Genomic DNA, 17,853 nt, shown 5'->3' with positions numbered 1-17,853 from the left:
GGGGTTAAACAAGGACATCACTGCCTAGTAGCATCCTAAATGCTACAGAGGCCAAATCTGGGGTCAGCCCTCAAGGGCCCCGATCACTGATCTCCTCTAAGGAAGCAATAAGTGTGTCCTTTGGGACAAATATGACCATTTCCTTCAAGGGAAGCTTTCCACAGCCCAACTCACATATAGACAAACTTCAGTATGTGGCATCAGGAGGGGGAGAGATAAAACTGAGAACTTCCTGCTTGGGCTCGGGTACCCCCTGATTTGCATGGTCTCCTCTTTAAAACAAATAGAGGGCTGTCTGGCCTGATCTAGGACTGGCTGGATTTGCACCAAGCCTCCTAGGAATGCTGCAATGGCCAGGTTGACACCAGTGAAACTCAGAAAGGGTTAGGACCTCAAAATAAGAACATGTCTTCTCCAGTCTAGAGCTGCTCTTCATTTAAAAACCAAAATAGGGAGCCAAGCACAGTGGGCCACTACAATCCCAGCTACGTGGAGGTGTAATGCAGGAGGACTGCAAGTTTGATGCCTGCGTGGGGAACACAGCAAGACCCTGTCTCAAAGCATAAAATAAAATAAATAAAGCTGGTTGTGGTGATGCGTGCCTGTGAAGGCCAGTGTCAGCAACTTAGTGAGATCCTGTCCCAAAATGAAAAATAAAAAGGTTAGGACATGGCTCAGTGACTAAGCACCCCTGGGTTCAATCCTAGTACTAATAATAATGATGACGACAATGACGATGATGATAAATGAAACAACAACAAAAACATAGGGTTTTAAGTGGATCAGATTTAAGTACATTCTACCTCAAGTTCACCCTGTTAGTCAAAAAGGCAGCAGTGACACTGTTTACAAGCAGTTTAACCTTTTGAAAAGCAAAATCACCATCCTTCCATGCTAGGCTAGAGGCTGAAACAAGCAATATTTCACTGCTGAAGTTAGAGTCAATGCTAACATAAACAGCACTGCCATCGTGAATTTATGTAATGGTAGAGGTGCATACTCTATTCCAACAGATATAAATTTCACTGGAGTGAAAAACGCAAAGAAACCACCGAGGGCAGAGCTGAGGGTTCTAGAATCAACATATTATCTCAAGGCGCATTTTTAAGACAGCTCCTTAAAATGGAGCCTTCTGTATTCCCCCAGCCACACTTTACTTAATACAAACAAAAAACCCAAACAAGACTATCAAACAGCCTTCAGGGCTCAAAACCTCATTTAAGGACAGAGAACTATAAGGCAAAGGTATCAAAATGTATCTTTCTCAAAACGTCCCTAGAAGTTAATGTCTGAGTCACAAACATCACAGGAGAGAACACTATCTATTAAGAATACCTACCAAAACATCACATGAGGGGACATCATCTATTAAAAAGACTTTTTCTATCTATTAATATAAATAACTGCTATCATCTTTATTAAGTCAACTCAACATGTTTCAATAGCCAAAGAGGTAAAGGGACTGCATATATTTAAAAAAAAAAGACATTTAAAAAACAGAATTTGGCTAGATGGTGGAAACATCTTCTACCTGCTGGTTAGGTTAGATTTGTACCCTTTAATGAAGATCATAATAAAAGCAATAATAATAATGAGAGTTCACAAGTGCAGAGTGCCAGGCATTGTCTAAATGCTGATTGGATATCAAGTCATCCAATCCCCACAATTCAGGTGTGACAACAGGACCTTAGTCCTACACCTCTGGTGCCTGGGCATTCCACAGAGACCTTCAGAAAACTGACATGGGTAAAATTTGAAATAAAAGCAAAGGAGTTCATCATTTAAAAATTGCTGCTAAACTCAAGTCTCCACTTGACCAGGGCTGGCGGGGGTCAGGGGAGTCTCCTTGGGTACATGCCTTTAGAGGCCAGCAGGTCAGGAACATGTTCGAGTGCACAGCTTCTTAATTCTCAGATAAAAGTGGGACTAGAGCAGATTATGATGTTCAAAGCGGCTTAAATGACTTGGAACTTCCCGAATGTTCCCTCCTCAATGACATACTTCTTTCTTCAGGCACCTTTTGTCTTTCTACTTTCCTGAACCACCTCTTCTCCCATTATTTCTAAATGAAAAGTAAAAGTTGATCTCATTACGAGGCTGTGGTGGAGCTGCTGAGAGGAAAACAAAGCATCTGAAGGGGAATCAAACTCTGATGCTCATTCATACGGATGTATTTATTCCCTCACGCTTACCACTCTGCATTTATCTCCTTTTAATAGAATTTCACGAATCCCAAGTAAGAGAGAAATTGAGAATGGCGACTTTTGCAGAGTTTCTGCAAGTCAGTCTGTATCAAATGCCAGTTGTAAAAGTCAACCAGCTGGGGAGGCTGGCCAGCAACGGGTTTGGCTGGGAAGAGCTATTACTGTGCTCTGGGCACCTGCTCCTGTCTCCTTGTGGTGGGAGAGAGGCAGAGCTGGTAGGAAGTAGCTGTTCCTGGGTAGCTGCCATGGCCTCATGGATTTCTTGATAAGACCCTGAGAAGATGCACAAGTGGCAGGTTCTTTCCCTCCCTAGTTGTCTTAAAATGTGCCGTTAGATAATATGTTAATTCTAGAACCTTCAGTTCTACCCTTGGTGGTTTCTTTTCTCTTTCACTCCAGAAGGGAAGAAAAGAGATGGCATGCAGCATGATTCAGTTCCAGAAAGGGCATCACTGAGATAGACACTCAGCCACCCAGAAGCTCTGTCCAAGACTGTGGACTTGACAAGGGAAACCAATTACCTGATCCTGACTGTCTAAATCACTGACGCAGTGAGATAAAAAAAAAAAAAAAAAAAAAAAAAACCTAAAAAATGTGGCAACTGTTTAAAAGTCATGTGTGACACTAAAGATTATGAAGGCACTGAGTCTGTGAAATTAACTTTGTTTTATTATACAAACTCAACCCAGTGTAAAAGGTGTGACTCAAAAGGAAACAAGCTGACTCCTCAAGCCTCGTGGAGAAGAGCATCAGCTGTGCTATTCTAGAGCCCCAACCGCGTATTCAGTTTTCATGGTTTCTTACTCATGCGGCATCAGTTAACTGATCACAACTTAGAAATAATATTAAGTGTAAAGGTGGGTTCTGGATGTGAAACTGAACAGAACCTCCATATATCTTCTTGTTCAACCTCCTCATCTGACAAGTGAATTAACTCAGAGATGGAAATTGATGTGTCTAAGATTATGAAGAGGACTAGTGATTTGACCAGGATGAGGGCCAGCTCTTCTTTATTCTCAGGGTTCTTTGCCCATACTGCAGAGATTTTATCCAACTAATTGTATGGAGAACTAGTTACCTGGAGCAGTAAGAATCAGGGACCTACAACCAGCTCAGATGATGCAGCCTACCTGGAGCAATGGGTTAAACAGTCCCAGGAATTATTCTTGGTGCCTGACAGAATAAGAGCCATTATTTTAGAAAGGGTAAATCCTGAGGTTTTTGGCTCACATATTAGGGAGTGCATGGACTTAAGACCCGCATTTTTAAAAAGTCTTTTGCATCATGCAGTGCTATTCTAATTGTTAGAGGCTGGGCTGACGATAATCTAAATCCCAAAATATTAGTGGTTAATTAGGAATCCAAGGGACTTCTTCCAGAAGTAAAACTTAATCCTTTAATTACACTTTTTATTTCTTAATTTCCTCCCACAGTAACCTATGCAAATATGGACTTGATTTCCAAAAGGAAAAGGCTCATGTGTTCTTTCAGTACATGCACCCTACAGTCATTGGAAAAATCAACAAAAAAGATGGGCATGAACTTAATTTCCCATTTTCTCAAATCACAGCTATAAATCTCAATCTTTTTCTTCTTAAATGTATGAAACTTTAATAATTATTTAATCAGTTCAGCTTATTAATTTACATTTTAAATGTACCTAAACTGTGCATATTTACATAAATCTTGGTCTGCAACATTTTATTTAAATTTGGGGAAAAGGACATTGTATAGGAAAGAAAGGAGATTTATGGAAAAGAAAGATCTCATAAAAAGTAACTCAAAGATAGACTTTGCATGTGAGGCATGATGATTAGGATCTTGTGGAACTGCTAAGACCAATTTGATTGAATTACTATAATTTGGATCTCAGAATGTTCTCCACAGATCCATGTGGTAAGGGCTCCGTCCCTTGAGGACCAGCGCAGGAGGTGGTCGAACCTTTAGGATGTTGGGCCTAGTGGAGGGAAGACAGGTAACTGGGAGTGTGCCCTTAAAAGGGTTATTGAGACCTCACCCCTTCTCTATTCCTCTGCTGCCATGAGTTAAACAGGCCTCATCTACCAGGTGCTCCTGCCATAACATATATTCCTAGGCAATGGAGTCAACAGACTATGGACTAACACCTCTGCAACCATGACACAAAATTAATTTTTCCTCCTTTGATGTTGATTACCTCAGGTATTTTGTCACAGTAATGGGAAGCTGAGTAAAACACAAGGCACAGAATGCCACTGTTATGCCTGATCAGCTTCCTGGGACACAAAGAGGATCTCTTATCCTTTCAGTGGTTGTGAGCCAGATTTCCTGGGTTCTCTGTATTGATTATCTAGAGGCTAGCCTATGCCAACTAGTGAGGTGCCATAACTGGAAAGTAGTAAGGGAATTGAAGGAGTGGATTCAGCTCGCCAAGAGTTCTCAGAGGACTTTCTGATGACTTTCCTACCAGAGCAAGACAGGTCAACAGAGCTTAAATATCTTCCAGGCCAGAGTACATGCAGTACTAACAGGATATTCTAATCTAATATCAATTTTGCATAGGAAAATAAAAAAGAAGGGGAAAAAAATCAATCAAATTTAATGTAACAGTAGATGGCAAGGAAAAAAAAATGTCTAGCCAAAAGTATTCTGTTTTTATTTTGCTACTGATTCTAATATGAAGCTGGAAAAATTGTGTGTGTGTGTGTGTGTGTGTGTGTGTGTGTGTGTAAAAGGATTAAGTAATTTTCAGGCTGAATTTTTGGTCCATTTGATTTACCACCATAATTAGTTTCTTAGCATAAAAGGATTTGAATCATTTTTCTTTCAGTGTGAGAATTAAATCTGTGCCTTCTGTCTAGTCCACATCCGTGGACCATTCCTGTTAACTACGTGGTCTGAGTAAAAATCAAGAGTCAAAAAGTCAATTCTATTTGAGCCTGGAAGCTACCATTATTCCAGAAAACATGGTCTATACTGCCCCAACTCTTGAAGTTGACTATATATCTTGGAGCTAAATATGTTAAATTGATAATTCTTAAAAATTTGAGACACAATCCACTGTTGAGATGGGCTCTGCATGTGAGAAACCTTACTAGTTCATTGGATAAACTTCACAAAAGATATGTATGGCAATACCTGAAAACCTATACCATAATATTTTACAGAGTTCCAAATATTAGATAATAAATATAGTTGGTAAAGTAGATATAATAGCTTTCATCTAGGAAAGAAGACTATACAAAATGGCTCAAAAAACAACAGAGTGTGAGTCAAAAAAGGCCAATTTTAGCACTTTGCAGAACACTTAATGTACCACAGACACAGTCCCTTAATTTATAATGTCAAAGGGTGGAACTAAGAGAGTTCTTTGCCCCTTTCAGTATCAACACTCAGCTTCAAACTCAAATCTACAATAAAACTTCTAAAGTACATTCAGCCATAGAGAGTCAATTATACTGTTCTGTGAAACTTAAAAAATGTTTTTAAGAAGGCTTATTTCAGAGGGAATTAAAGGATTTTTCACAGCTACCTCAAATAACTATGCATAACATATTCAAGAATGCAACAGTAATTATAAATTCTATGATTAACAACATAAAAACAACTCCAACCTATATATGTAATTCTGTCAGAGTTAGAATATTCCACTCAGGCCAAGTTGATATTTAATATCTGACATGTAATTTATGAATTGCACCTTAAATTTAAAGCTGTCTTTTGCTGATATTATATACTGGGCAACCAAAAAAAGAGGTTAAGGATTTCAGATTCAGACATTGAGCTATGAATGAACCATTCCTCATTGCTAGAGTCTAGGAATGAATACCACAGCAACTGTTTTCAATAAAAATGCATGCACCTAAATAAATCTCAGAGCACTCTAGGAAGAATGAGTTGAGAGCAAAGGAAAAAATGTTCTCTTCTGAGCTCAATGAGTGATGTAGCTGTGAGGGTACTGTTCCATGGCTATCGGACATTGCTGTATGTAAGTTACATGAGGTCATCAAAGAAAAGAGAATTCAATGCCACCTACTTATTTTTCTGATGCTTCCTTCTCACAAAGAAATGATGACCACACTTGGAAGCCAGGCCTCTTTATGCAAATAACAGTTGTAGCAAATATGAACACATCCTCTATAATTCACATTTTTAGAAGCCTAATCAATAAACTAAATGCATATATAAAAATGTACTCCATGTTCTTTTTTTTGACTAACATTAGTAAGTTTTCCATTTGATAGGCATATGTCATACCCCAGAAAATTCTAAACTTGTACTAGAAGCTTAAATGTAAGAGTTAACAGGTCTCCCCCACATCCCCCAAATGAAACACACATTTTTAACGTGAAAAACATCAGAAGATATATCATTTTTAGTGCTATCTAATGATCAAATTTAAATTCATGTCTCTAGAACTATGCAAAAACATGTGTCTTGAACATTTTAAACCAAATATTGGTTCAAAAATATTTCATGTTTTAATATTTAATTTGATTCAGATGGACCTCTTATTTTGGGTCTACAAAACTGGAAAAAGCTGCAGGGTGTTTCTGGTTCAATGGCACAAAGGCATATTATTCCTGGTAGGAATATTATATTTACACTTTCATGGGGATGACAAAGACTGAAGGATTTAGGAGAAATTCGCAAACAAGCTTGTTGCTGATGAGTTCTGTCTGCCCTCCCCCACCTCCCTTGGCTGCAAAGCATGAGATTTCTTACCTTCACATTTTTGTGACACTTCATTAAATTTGTGTCCAGCGGGGCATTTGCACTCAAAAGACCCAACAGTATTAATGCAATTTCCTCCTTGACAGAGCCCAGGGATGGCCTGGCATTCATCCACATCTGTCAGATTTTAGAAGAGAGAGAGAAAGATTCATATAAAATTTATTGCAGAAGAAAATGTGACAGTTGTCCACAATTATATTACTGTATTTATATCAAGTTGTCCAACACCGTATTTGGACTATGATGGGAGAAGCTATTTCTCACAATTATGTTATATGAAATAAAATTTGTTATTAATATAGTTGGTCAGTAATGTTCTGTAAGAAGTACTCTTTATTTTCCCACCTTTCATCTTTCCTCATACAGAGGATAATATTTGTATTAGCTTTTGTGGGTCTTATTGCAACAAAGTATGAGGGTACAATGATTTTTTTTTTTTAACGCACTGCCTTGCTTTAGTCTCCAAAGTGGAAGCAATAACTAGTTATTGAAGAAATCCTTGAAATCAAAATGCAATCTATTTTTACAGTGAATCTATTTTTAAGAATTGTACTGATGATTTAGTTAAAACAATTGATTTCAGATCTCTTAGGCTACAAGGATAGCTAATGTTTTTTTTTTTTTTTTTTTTTTGTATAAATGAAGTGAGAAATGTCATCTTGACATTCTGAAGAACTGTCTTGTATGGTAAAAATTCAAAAAATCAGGGCAAGCAGTGAGAGATGTTTCCCAGTGAACATGCTGTCCCAGCTGAAGCCTTCTCCTGCTGGCAGAGTACCTGCCAGGAGGAAGTTTTTAAAAGATAAGTCAGATCATGCCCTTCCCAGCTCAAAACTCAAGTCCACAGAGTCCTAGAAAGTCCTCCATAACCTTTCTGCTCTCTGGTCTCACCTCCCCCTCTCCCTCATTCCCCTCCCATCACACAGTCTTCCTCAAATACATCCAGGGTGCTCCTGTCTTAGGGTCTTGTATTGGTGGCCCCTCTGCCTGGAATATTTTTCCCTGAAGGGCTGTGTAGCTCATCCTGTTCCATCCTTCAGTCTCTGCTTCAATGCCACTGGAGAAGTGAGCTTTTCCTCGAGCAGTCAGATCACAACCTCTGGCCCCCTGACCCTCAACACCAAGTGACCTAATTCATATGTTTGTTTTGTTTTGAAAACTCTTCAACATAAGCTTCCAAAGAGCAGAAACTTTGTCCACTTTGTTTAATGCTCTTTCCCCAGCACCTAAGGACTAACCTGTGCTCCTCTGTGTAACCCCAAATACTAAACTTCCCAAAACAACATTGATCATCTCAGGCTCACTGCATTCATCTATGAAGACTGCAGAAGTACACACACACTCGCTCCATCTCTGCATCCCTTCACATCACAGAAAAAGACCCCTCAGTAAGTCCATGTGGGAAGACATGAATGGGTGTGACTCTACTCTGTGTACAGCCAGAGATATAAAAATTGTGTTCTACATATATAATGTGAATTGTAATGCATTCTGCTATTATATATAACAAATTAGAATTTTTTTAAAAAAAGAGCCCTCATTGAAACAGTTGTTTCCTCCTGTACTCTGTTTTTCTAGAAACCTGGAAGACCAGTGACTTTAGTTTCGTTCTTTACTGCATAGAGTAAGGAAGCCACTGCTGTTTGTAAGGCCTTCCTCAAGAAAAGTCACCACATAGTGAAAGGAGTAAGAGCTCTTTATTTTGATATAAAAATATCACTTGTTGTTTTAAATGTCCTGACAAATGAATCACTATATTGAAATACAATTGAATTTTATTTTATAGCCAATTTCAGTTTCAACTTAGATTGGAATTTTCCATTCCCTTGATATGTTAAATGTTTACTAAAAGGCTATATGAAATCAAGATTTTTACATACAGGCATATCTAGAATGTCTTGCTGATCAAGATATTTGGCCAACAGGAAATGTCTATGAGGGTAACTCTCCCCTGGCTGTATGTTTCAAGACTGACAACAGAATAGGCTCCTCTATGAACCTATTTGCCAACAACTCCTCACATCTGGCCCAAGGGCTGGGAAAATAGCAAGAAGATATCCCATGATGGTCCAAAAAACAAAAAGGCAAATAAATAAACAACAACAACAACAAAACAATAACAAATAAAATGAAGGACTCTATTCTCCAAGTGGCAACCTAACAGTTATTTTGACTCCATGGGTTTTCACAAATTTTCTTGTTTTAAAAAAAAGCCTTTAAAAAAATTCCTTAGATGTTGAATAGCAGTCAGAAAGGAACAGGAAGCAAATTGGAGAAAAATCCAGATTATATGGAATGAACATCAATTCAAAGAGGAGGCAAGTTCTTCCCACTCCCTGTCCCTCTCTGTCCCTCTCTGTCCCCACTTCTCAACACCCTAGCCTTGGACCATGACTCGATGACAGGCAGCTGGGCACTCAAGGCCTGCCTTTCTAGTCACTGTCAACAAGTTCAACAAGTTCATGGCTAGCTTCAGAACACTAAAACCAACAAATTCTTCAAAACTTTGGGCCTTTCTAAGAATGGGGAAAATAAGAAGGAATCAAACATGGCACTTACTCTTAATTTTATAAAATCCAGTGATCAAGCCCTTTATAATTTTAGGGCTCCAAAATGACTTCTGGCTGCTTCGGATATGTTCAAAGGCATACAAAGGATTTGTCTGTTGTATTTGAAAGTCAGGGTGCAGGGCTAGCCATATCAAATGTGGAATTTATCGAAGTATAATTTAACAGAGACCCACAAAACCATGCGACCAAGTTCAAGTTCTGCTTTATTGCATCTCACCCTTAGAATTAACATATAGAACAAGGCCAAACTATTATCTGTTCACCTCAGAAAAGCATATCTTGAATTTTCTGAAACTATTGCAACTGGCTTTAAAAAAAGCCCTGAAGACATCTAAGGAAACAGAGATAGCCTGAGAGTTTTCAGGCCCATCAGTTTAGTAGAACTGCCTCTGTTCACTTCCTCCTCCTTCCTGCCAGACAGCCAGACAATAAAAGAATTTGTACAGCTGGAGGAACAGGAATAAAAGCCAAAAACAGAGTAAGGGCTTCTAGGGGAGGTAGAAGAAGCAGCGAGCAGGCGACATCTGGGGATATTTAAAACTGTGAAACCAATCCTAATTTATTTCTGACTTGTTTTAAAAAATGCATAATGTAGCATGTCAAATGTCGAGAGGAACAATTTTCTTCAGGTCAGTTAAGTACAACCCATGAGACTCAGAACTCAGTTTCAAATGAAGGAGCGAAAAAAAGAACAACATAATCTACCTTGTTCACCTATCTTGCTTTGTGCTTCCACACAGCATTGACATAGCTCACAGCACCACTGTAAACAGAATCACAGCACCCCTGGGGTCAGAGGTGCATGGAAACACATCCTGGGTCAGGGGGAAGCTGCTGGCAAGAAAATCCACTGAGACTTCAGCTTCTCTCTCGTGGGCTATGTTCCTAAGCCCTTAGCTGAATGTCACGCTGTCAGTGAAACTGTGGGGTTATGTCTCTGACACTGCTTTTCCATTCTCCCTGACTCCACTGGAGAACATCTCTACAGCAAGTACGATGCATTCATTATTAACTCCATGAGCCCAGGTTTACCTTGACACGCTCCTGTGCGGATGTTTGGAATGAAGCCCCGGCGGCAGGGGTGAGGTTGGGCAGGACACATCTCACAGGGGTGGCCCCAGGCTCGGCCGACTGTGGCACAGCAGAGAGTTTTTGTGCAGACAATCCCGCTGAGCTGTCCCTGGCACATCTGGTTGCTGACCACAGTGAAACATGGGCCTGTTCTGTAATCTGAAAATAAAGAAGGAGTCCATGAAAGTCCAGAAAAGCAAGAACAATCATACAGAGAAACGGCTAGGCCCTGTCTTGTTCAACTCCAAATGGAGAATTGGATTCTGGGAGAGAATCGTACACCACTGATTCCGTATGAAGCCCTAGGCTGACCTTTCTACTTCTGAGCATCTGTTCCTAGCCACTTTGAAGGTGCCATTGTGAGGATCAGGTGAACTGGTAGAAAACTCTTTATAATTGTGAATTGCTGTAGAAATAGAACATTTTAATATTATTGTCCACTCATTCACTAAGAAAATGTGTGGTGCATACACTGAATCAGCCCTGTGCGTGACACAGATGCTTCAGTGAACTGGAATAAGTTTGTCAATTAGACTCTTCCCTTCCATAATCACTGCAGCACTGTTCTCAATACTCAGGAAATGGAAACGACCTGAGAGTCCATTGACTAATGAATGGATAAAGAATATGTGGTACATACACACTATGGAATACTATTCAACTTTTAAGAAAGATGAAATCCTATCATGGGCCTGGAAGTAGAGATCATCATGTTAAGTGAACCAAACCAGAAACAGAAGCGAGTACCCCAGGATCTAGTTCATATATGTTGAATGCAAAAGGCTGATCTCCCGGCAGTTAAGAGTGGAATGGTAGTTTCTAAAGCTGGTGGTCGGGGGGAGTAGGGAAGAGAGAGGATGGGGAGAGGCTGACCAATAAGTACCAAGTTGGGTGGAAGAAAGAAGTTCTGGAGTACTACTGCACAGTTAGTTGACTACAGATAGGTATAATGTTACCTATACATATAAAAAACTAGAAGAAGGTATGTTTAGAGTTTTCACCAAAAAGAAATGATAAGTGTTTGAGGAGATAGATAGGTTTAACCTGGTTTACACATGATACAATATGTAGATGTATTAAAACTTTACATTACCACAATACTAGGGACTATTTTTATATTTATGTGTACCAGTTAAAAAATTAAATGATAGAGAATAAATGCCCGCCTTCTAAGAGCTTATAGCCTGTTTTTATTTGGGTGAAAGAAAGCAAAGAATTTCAAAACATTCAATGAATCAAGTCATGGAACCTTCTTCCTGAGAATTTCTTGAACAAAAAAATGGTTGTTTCTTTTGAATTGAGACCATCATATTTCAATAAAAATAATCAACTAAACAAAAGTTTTTTTAGAAAAATGTACTCATATATAACACAACAGGTATTTAATATGAACAGTAAGGACGATAGGCTAAAGGACCATCTTAAAGTAAACAGAAAAAAAAAAAAAAAAAGCTAAAGGCACCGGAGGATTTCCAAGCACAGCCTTCTCTTTTTATTTTTTGTTTGCCCTATAGGGAGAAGGTAGATCTGAACTCAGCAACCAACAAACAAGGAAGATTAAGGCGCATAGTGAGCACAGAGGAGGAAATCTAGCATGTGAGAGAACTAGGGCCCTTGTACTTCTTTCTGTTCTGCAGTGGCCTTGACAGATAGGGAAGGCAGGGCTAGGGCAGGACTCATAAGCCCTTTCGACCTCCCAACACTTCCTCATGTCATCTTTGAAATTGTAGAATGTTCACCATGAGACTGAGGTTGACCTAAATGATCCCCAAATTGCTATTCACCACTAATTCTGCAGTTTTATGAAAATCACTTGTCATGCTAATGAAACCACTGGGTTATTCTTCTTTTCCCCTCCCTCCCTCCCTTCCTTCCTCCTTCCCTTCCTTCTTTCCTTCCTTCCATCCCTCCTTACTTCCTTTTGTTCTTTAGTCAAACAGTTCATAGGATTCAGACATGTAACTTACTAAGGACAACTCTTCTTTACGGTAGTGTCTGGAGTGAACCTCTGGTCACTGGCTTTGCAGAAATAGCACCTCCCCAAAGCCCGTGCTGCAAGATCATCCTTCAGAGGAATTCCAAGCACCAAACTCCACCCCAGGAAAATACACTGAAATAAGCTCTAATTATCATAGCACCTGGGAAACAGGCAGGATGGTAAAACTAGAGTCATATCCACATCTCCCCTCCTCTAAGCCAGCGTCTACCAGTGTGCTGTGTGCATTACTGATGGGATGCAACACCCTTTGGATTTTATTTTATTGTCATTTATTTGTTTTAATTTTAATTAATAAGAACTATAAATGTGCCATACTTGTGATTTCACAGTTATGTATGCATGATGATGAATTTTAAAATACTTTCTTTTTTCACTGCTAGGGATAGAAACCAGGGCCTCACACATGCTAGGCAAGTATACATTGAATTATATATATCCTTAGACCTAAAGACACTTTTAACTCAGTTTAAAGAAAAAATTTAAGGGTACACTAGCACAATGATATATAAACTAGTAAAAAAGGAAAAAAAAACTGTGTTTATTTTACATGAATATCACCAGCCTTACTTTTCCAAAAGACCAAACTTAGACCCATTCTCCCAATCTCTACATCTTGCCCTACCTAGCCCCATTGCCTGACAGAAAAGACAGTAGTACATAAATAGGAAATGTAATTGTTCATACTGAACCACCTGATAACATTGATTATATTATCATATATAAATTCATGTTTTATTTTTTAGTCACAAAATAAAGACTTTACTAAATATACAATTTTAAATCTTTATTTTCTTGCACTAAACAGTGACAACAACATTTCCCAAGTAATTAAATACTACTGCAAAACAATTTAACTGTTCTCATTTTCCATCAAGTTATAATTTATTCAATAATTTTCTTACTATGTATCATTTAATTTATTTATAATTTTTCATTATTATACATAATGTTCAGTGTACACTGATGATGAAGTCTGTTTAGAATGAAAAATGTCTAGTTCATGCAACAGCCATCAAGTTTTTTATGATTCTACGAACTTTGTGAGATTAAAAAGATTACAGCAGTGTAATCTTTTATTTAAAAAATAATTACAACTTCCTATGTTAGCTAACAAGGAAGAGAATTTAGCTTCATTTATTTCTTTCCTGCTAATTTACTGACACAAGTGCAAATGCTTTAATCAAACAGATTCATGTTAGCATGCCATTTTCAATCTATTTTGAAAAAGCATAATGGAAAGTGAACTTAAATTTATTATAATCTGTTCTTCAACACTTCTTGAATTTGTTTTCCCTCCTCATTTTGCCAAAATACTCTATGGAATTATATATGAGGTTTTCAAAAATTCAGGGTAGATGCAACATAGTGTTCTGTGAGTGACACCGGCAAAATCCAGGCACCCCATGAAATGCCAAGAAAAATTCAATTTGGTCTGTCTCACACTGGTTCATGACTTCAGATGTGATTCCTTGTTGGAAGATCTTCATAAAAGGGGAGGAAAGAAACCTCAAGATTTTTCTGCTCTTATTTCAATAAAAAAAGCATCAGACAGGTATGGCACTTGTCAATTGACAACATACATCAAGTGTCTCCATAGTTCACAGGGACCTATCTTTATTAAGTTTATTTGGGTATTTGGCAAATAGTTTGAGTTTATGGAATAGAAAAATTTATGGACTTCACCTACTTCCATGCTAGATACTTCTCACTACAAAGTAATTTTGTCTGTAAAGAAAAAGGAAGAATTGGCTTGACAGTGAAGATTAGTGGCAATGCACAGTGGCACATGTCTGTAATCCCAGCGGCTGGGGAAGTGGAGGAAGCAGAATAGGAAGTTCAAAGCCAACCCCAGCAAAAGCAAGGTGCTAAGCAATTCCGTGAGACTCTGTCTCTAAATAAAGTATGAAATAAGGCTGGGTATGTGGCTCAGTGGTCAAGTGCTGCTGAGTTCAATCCCCAGCACCCCACGCCCCACAAAAATAAAGATTAGCAAGTGAACATAAATATACTTGAGACTCATATTTTTACTAAAAATTTCTGATTGGAGAGAAGTATAATGTGGATAAAATATATTTGGAGATAAAATCTCTTGGAAATGTGTGTTAACGTGGTTTTCAAATGTCATTCCAATTTGGCGGCATATGCTTTTTGTCCTGTACTTCATTGAGTTTGCCAAAGTTTTGCTGTTTTTAGTTCAATACTCCAACCAGAGAAAGAAATCTGTTCACCTCCCAATTCTTTAGTAATAATCCAATTATTTACAATTATTCACATAGCACTTATGTGATATTAAGCTAAATTCACATACTCTTTTTTTTCTTTCTTTTATTTTCAGATAGTCCCAACACTGGTCAAGGAATGTACCTAATTCAATGCTTGTATAACGTCTGACTCATTGTTGGCTTCAAAGTAAATCATCATTCCGAATGCAACGAAAAGCAACTAAAATATAGTATTAGAACTACTTTCTATTTGCGAATTGCTCTACAATCACTTCCTTAAAAGACATTCATCAACTAGGGCAACAGGCCAAGCCTTTCCAAAATTAAAATGAAATTTTAATTGTTTTTAACTGGCTTACTGCAGTGTGGCTGGTTCCTGGGAAATTCTGCCGCTACATGTTCCCATTCTGAGTGGTTAGTACAAGGACTTCTCTCAGTCCTATTCAATCTGTCCTCCAGGCTTGGGCTCAGACCATGCATCTGTGGCCTCTGAGCTCAGCTCACTCTCAGCTCTGCAGTTCAGAATGCTGTGGTTTATAGCATTATTTCACTTTCATTTCTAATCAGACTTCACCCTGAAGCCAATGCATCATTTACAGGGAAAGAATATTCTGTGGTGCAATGAATTCTTGTCACTCCTGCCCAGTCACTAAACCACAAACTGCAGGGAAGGCACAAGGATATAATTTTGGGCACTAGGCTCCAATTATTTTAAATCCTTCTTTTCATGAAAATTACAAATAAAAGAATGAGATATCAATTTATTCATGACAGAGAGGGTCACAGTAGGCCTATTTCTCCCAGGTAAGTTGGTCTGTGGGATTTCAATACAACTTTCAGAGGAAGGAGTTCAGAGAACTTTTAGTCGAAAGGAAATCAAAGCAAGAGGCCCCATTATCATAATCCGCCTCATAATAACAGCTGTTACTTCTTCTTCCTCCAGTCATCATTAACCTTAGGACATCACAGAATCACCTGGGGAATTTTTACAAAATACTGATGCCTGGGCCACACCCTTGTCCCCTCCTAGACTTCCCCCATGAAATCGGACAGGTGGCATGGGACCCAGACATCCACATTTTGCAAAAACTCCCCAGGGTGATTCCCTTAAAAGGCTCAAAATATTCTCTCTCTCTCTCTCTCTCTCTCTCTCTCTCTCTCTCTCTCTCTCTCCCTGTTTTACTGAGGGGTGCTAATGTTCCATAATGAATTGGAGATGTCTATAAGATGGTTAACTGCTTACATGAAAGTAAAACCTTAAAAACATAAAATAGCCCATAAACTGGCATCACTGACTTCAACATAACCCAGTATTTCTTCACTAGGATGGGCATTCTAATCACAGCAAAATAATATTCATTTCCACAATGTTGCTCTCTTATGAAACTTTATTATATTCTTTACTAATTATATTATAATAAACTACATTAACTGAAAACTCATCACACTAAATAACAAAGGCAAAATTTTAAAAGACTGATTACCCACTATTGCATTGTCGTAATAATTAACTGGAATCCATTTCCAGTCTCCCTCCTCCTGGTTTTTCAAAGTGCATTGATATATATGACCTTGTGCCACTACCATGAATGTCCATGTACAGTACCTTCCCAGTGCTGAAGCTCGTAGTTAGGTTGAATACAATAATCAAAATTTGCTAAGTCAGGGGCTGGGGTATAGCTCAGTTGGTAGAGTGCTTGCTTCCCATGCACAAGGCCCTGAGTTCAATCCCCAGCACCACCAAAAAAAAAAAAGAAAAGAAAAGAAAAGAAAAAAATTTACTAAGTAACATCATGAAAAATGATTCTACTTTAGTCACTGTCTCTCAAGCATGCTTTAACTGTCACTAAATTTAAAATAACTAAAAATAAAGCATAAGAATATGCACAAAATATTTCTGTTAGCACTTTCTATTTTAAATTTGTTCATAAATTAAAAGTATTATCACTATAAACTTAAATATAAATATTATTCAAAACTGCAGAAACAAGGTGGTTTGTTGTACACCTTTTAATCTAACATGCAGACTAAGCAATTCACCAAAATCCTGGCTGAAGTTCTGTGGGACCCAATTATGTGTGGCAGCAATTCAACTATAGAAAATTGTTACCACATTTTATTCTGTTCCATGATGAAGAAAACAGTAAGAAATCATGTTCAGTTAAGAGAATATCTCAGTTTGAAATAACAATTTACCTGATATTATTTATTCCTTCATTGTAAATCCTTCATGTCATTTTTGACTTGCATTTCCCCCCAAAGTTATCACTGAAATACGTTTACTAGAAAAAATGGATGGGAAATGGGTAGAAGTCAAATCCTGGTTTGGGTGACATATTACCATCAAGATAATAAAATCATAGAGGATTTCTTCATTTTTAATGGTCTGCATATCCTACTTCAAAGAACCAGTTGGCTCTGATTTATTCACTTTTAAAATGGCTTGTACGAAGTGCCACGTTACATCAAATTCTATTTTCACCACAGAGCAGCAACTACTGAGCAGAAGCAAGAAAAAAAATAACAGTGTCAGAGAACAATTTGATTTAGTTGCTCTGTTACAATTTCTTTAAAGTCACCAAGCAAAGAATATTCTCTACAATCTTAAAGCAAAAGTAAGAACATAACAGTACAGGGCTCTATAATCAATGACATTAAATATAAATATTTCGGGAGAAGGAAGATGGCGGCGAGGGGAGTGCATTGCCCCCGTGTGCTGCTTCACTGTGTGGGAGTATGACAAGTCAGGACGGCTAAAGGATATCTTCTTAGGAATTTCCAGCAATAGTGGGGTGCTCCGGAACCTGGAGGAAGGATTTCCATCGCACGAGGATCGGCTACAGGGACTCAAACGCGAGAGGTTTGTCGCACGGAGGGTAACACTGCTTATTCAGCAAATCGCCCCGCGGCTAGAGTCTGCAGCGCGCGCTGGGATAGAGACGCAGGGTTACAGCGCTGCAGTTTCTGCCAGCCGCGCAAGCACCGTACTCAGGGCTGAATTCTGGGTTCGAGACGGGGGAAGGAAGCGGTCCATTTCGGTTCTTCACACCGGTCAGACCACAGAGGAGGCCAGC

At 38.5% G+C, this 17,853-nt stretch overlaps 1 protein-coding gene across 1 annotated transcript in view; it reads right to left on the bottom strand.

The window, feature by feature from the left end:
- The window catches only part of Fbn1 (fibrillin 1), a 228,871-nt gene that overhangs the window by 109,020 nt on the left and 101,998 nt on the right, over positions 1–17,853 (bottom strand). Inside the window, exons 7-8 of the mRNA XM_048793250.1 lie at positions 10,520–10,717; positions 6,909–7,034 (exon numbers count right to left, since the gene is read on the bottom strand). Of these exons, the coding sequence (XP_048649207.1) occupies positions 6,909–7,034; positions 10,520–10,717 (324 nt within the window). The remainder of the gene's footprint in view (positions 1–6,908; positions 7,035–10,519; positions 10,718–17,853) is intronic.

The sequence above is a fragment of the Marmota marmota genome, unplaced genomic scaffold, assembly GCF_001458135.2.
Source record: "Marmota marmota marmota unplaced genomic scaffold, marMar, whole genome shotgun sequence".
Taxonomy (NCBI): Eukaryota; Metazoa; Chordata; class Mammalia; order Rodentia; family Sciuridae; genus Marmota; species Marmota marmota.
This window is presented reverse-complemented; position numbering and strand designations above follow the sequence as displayed.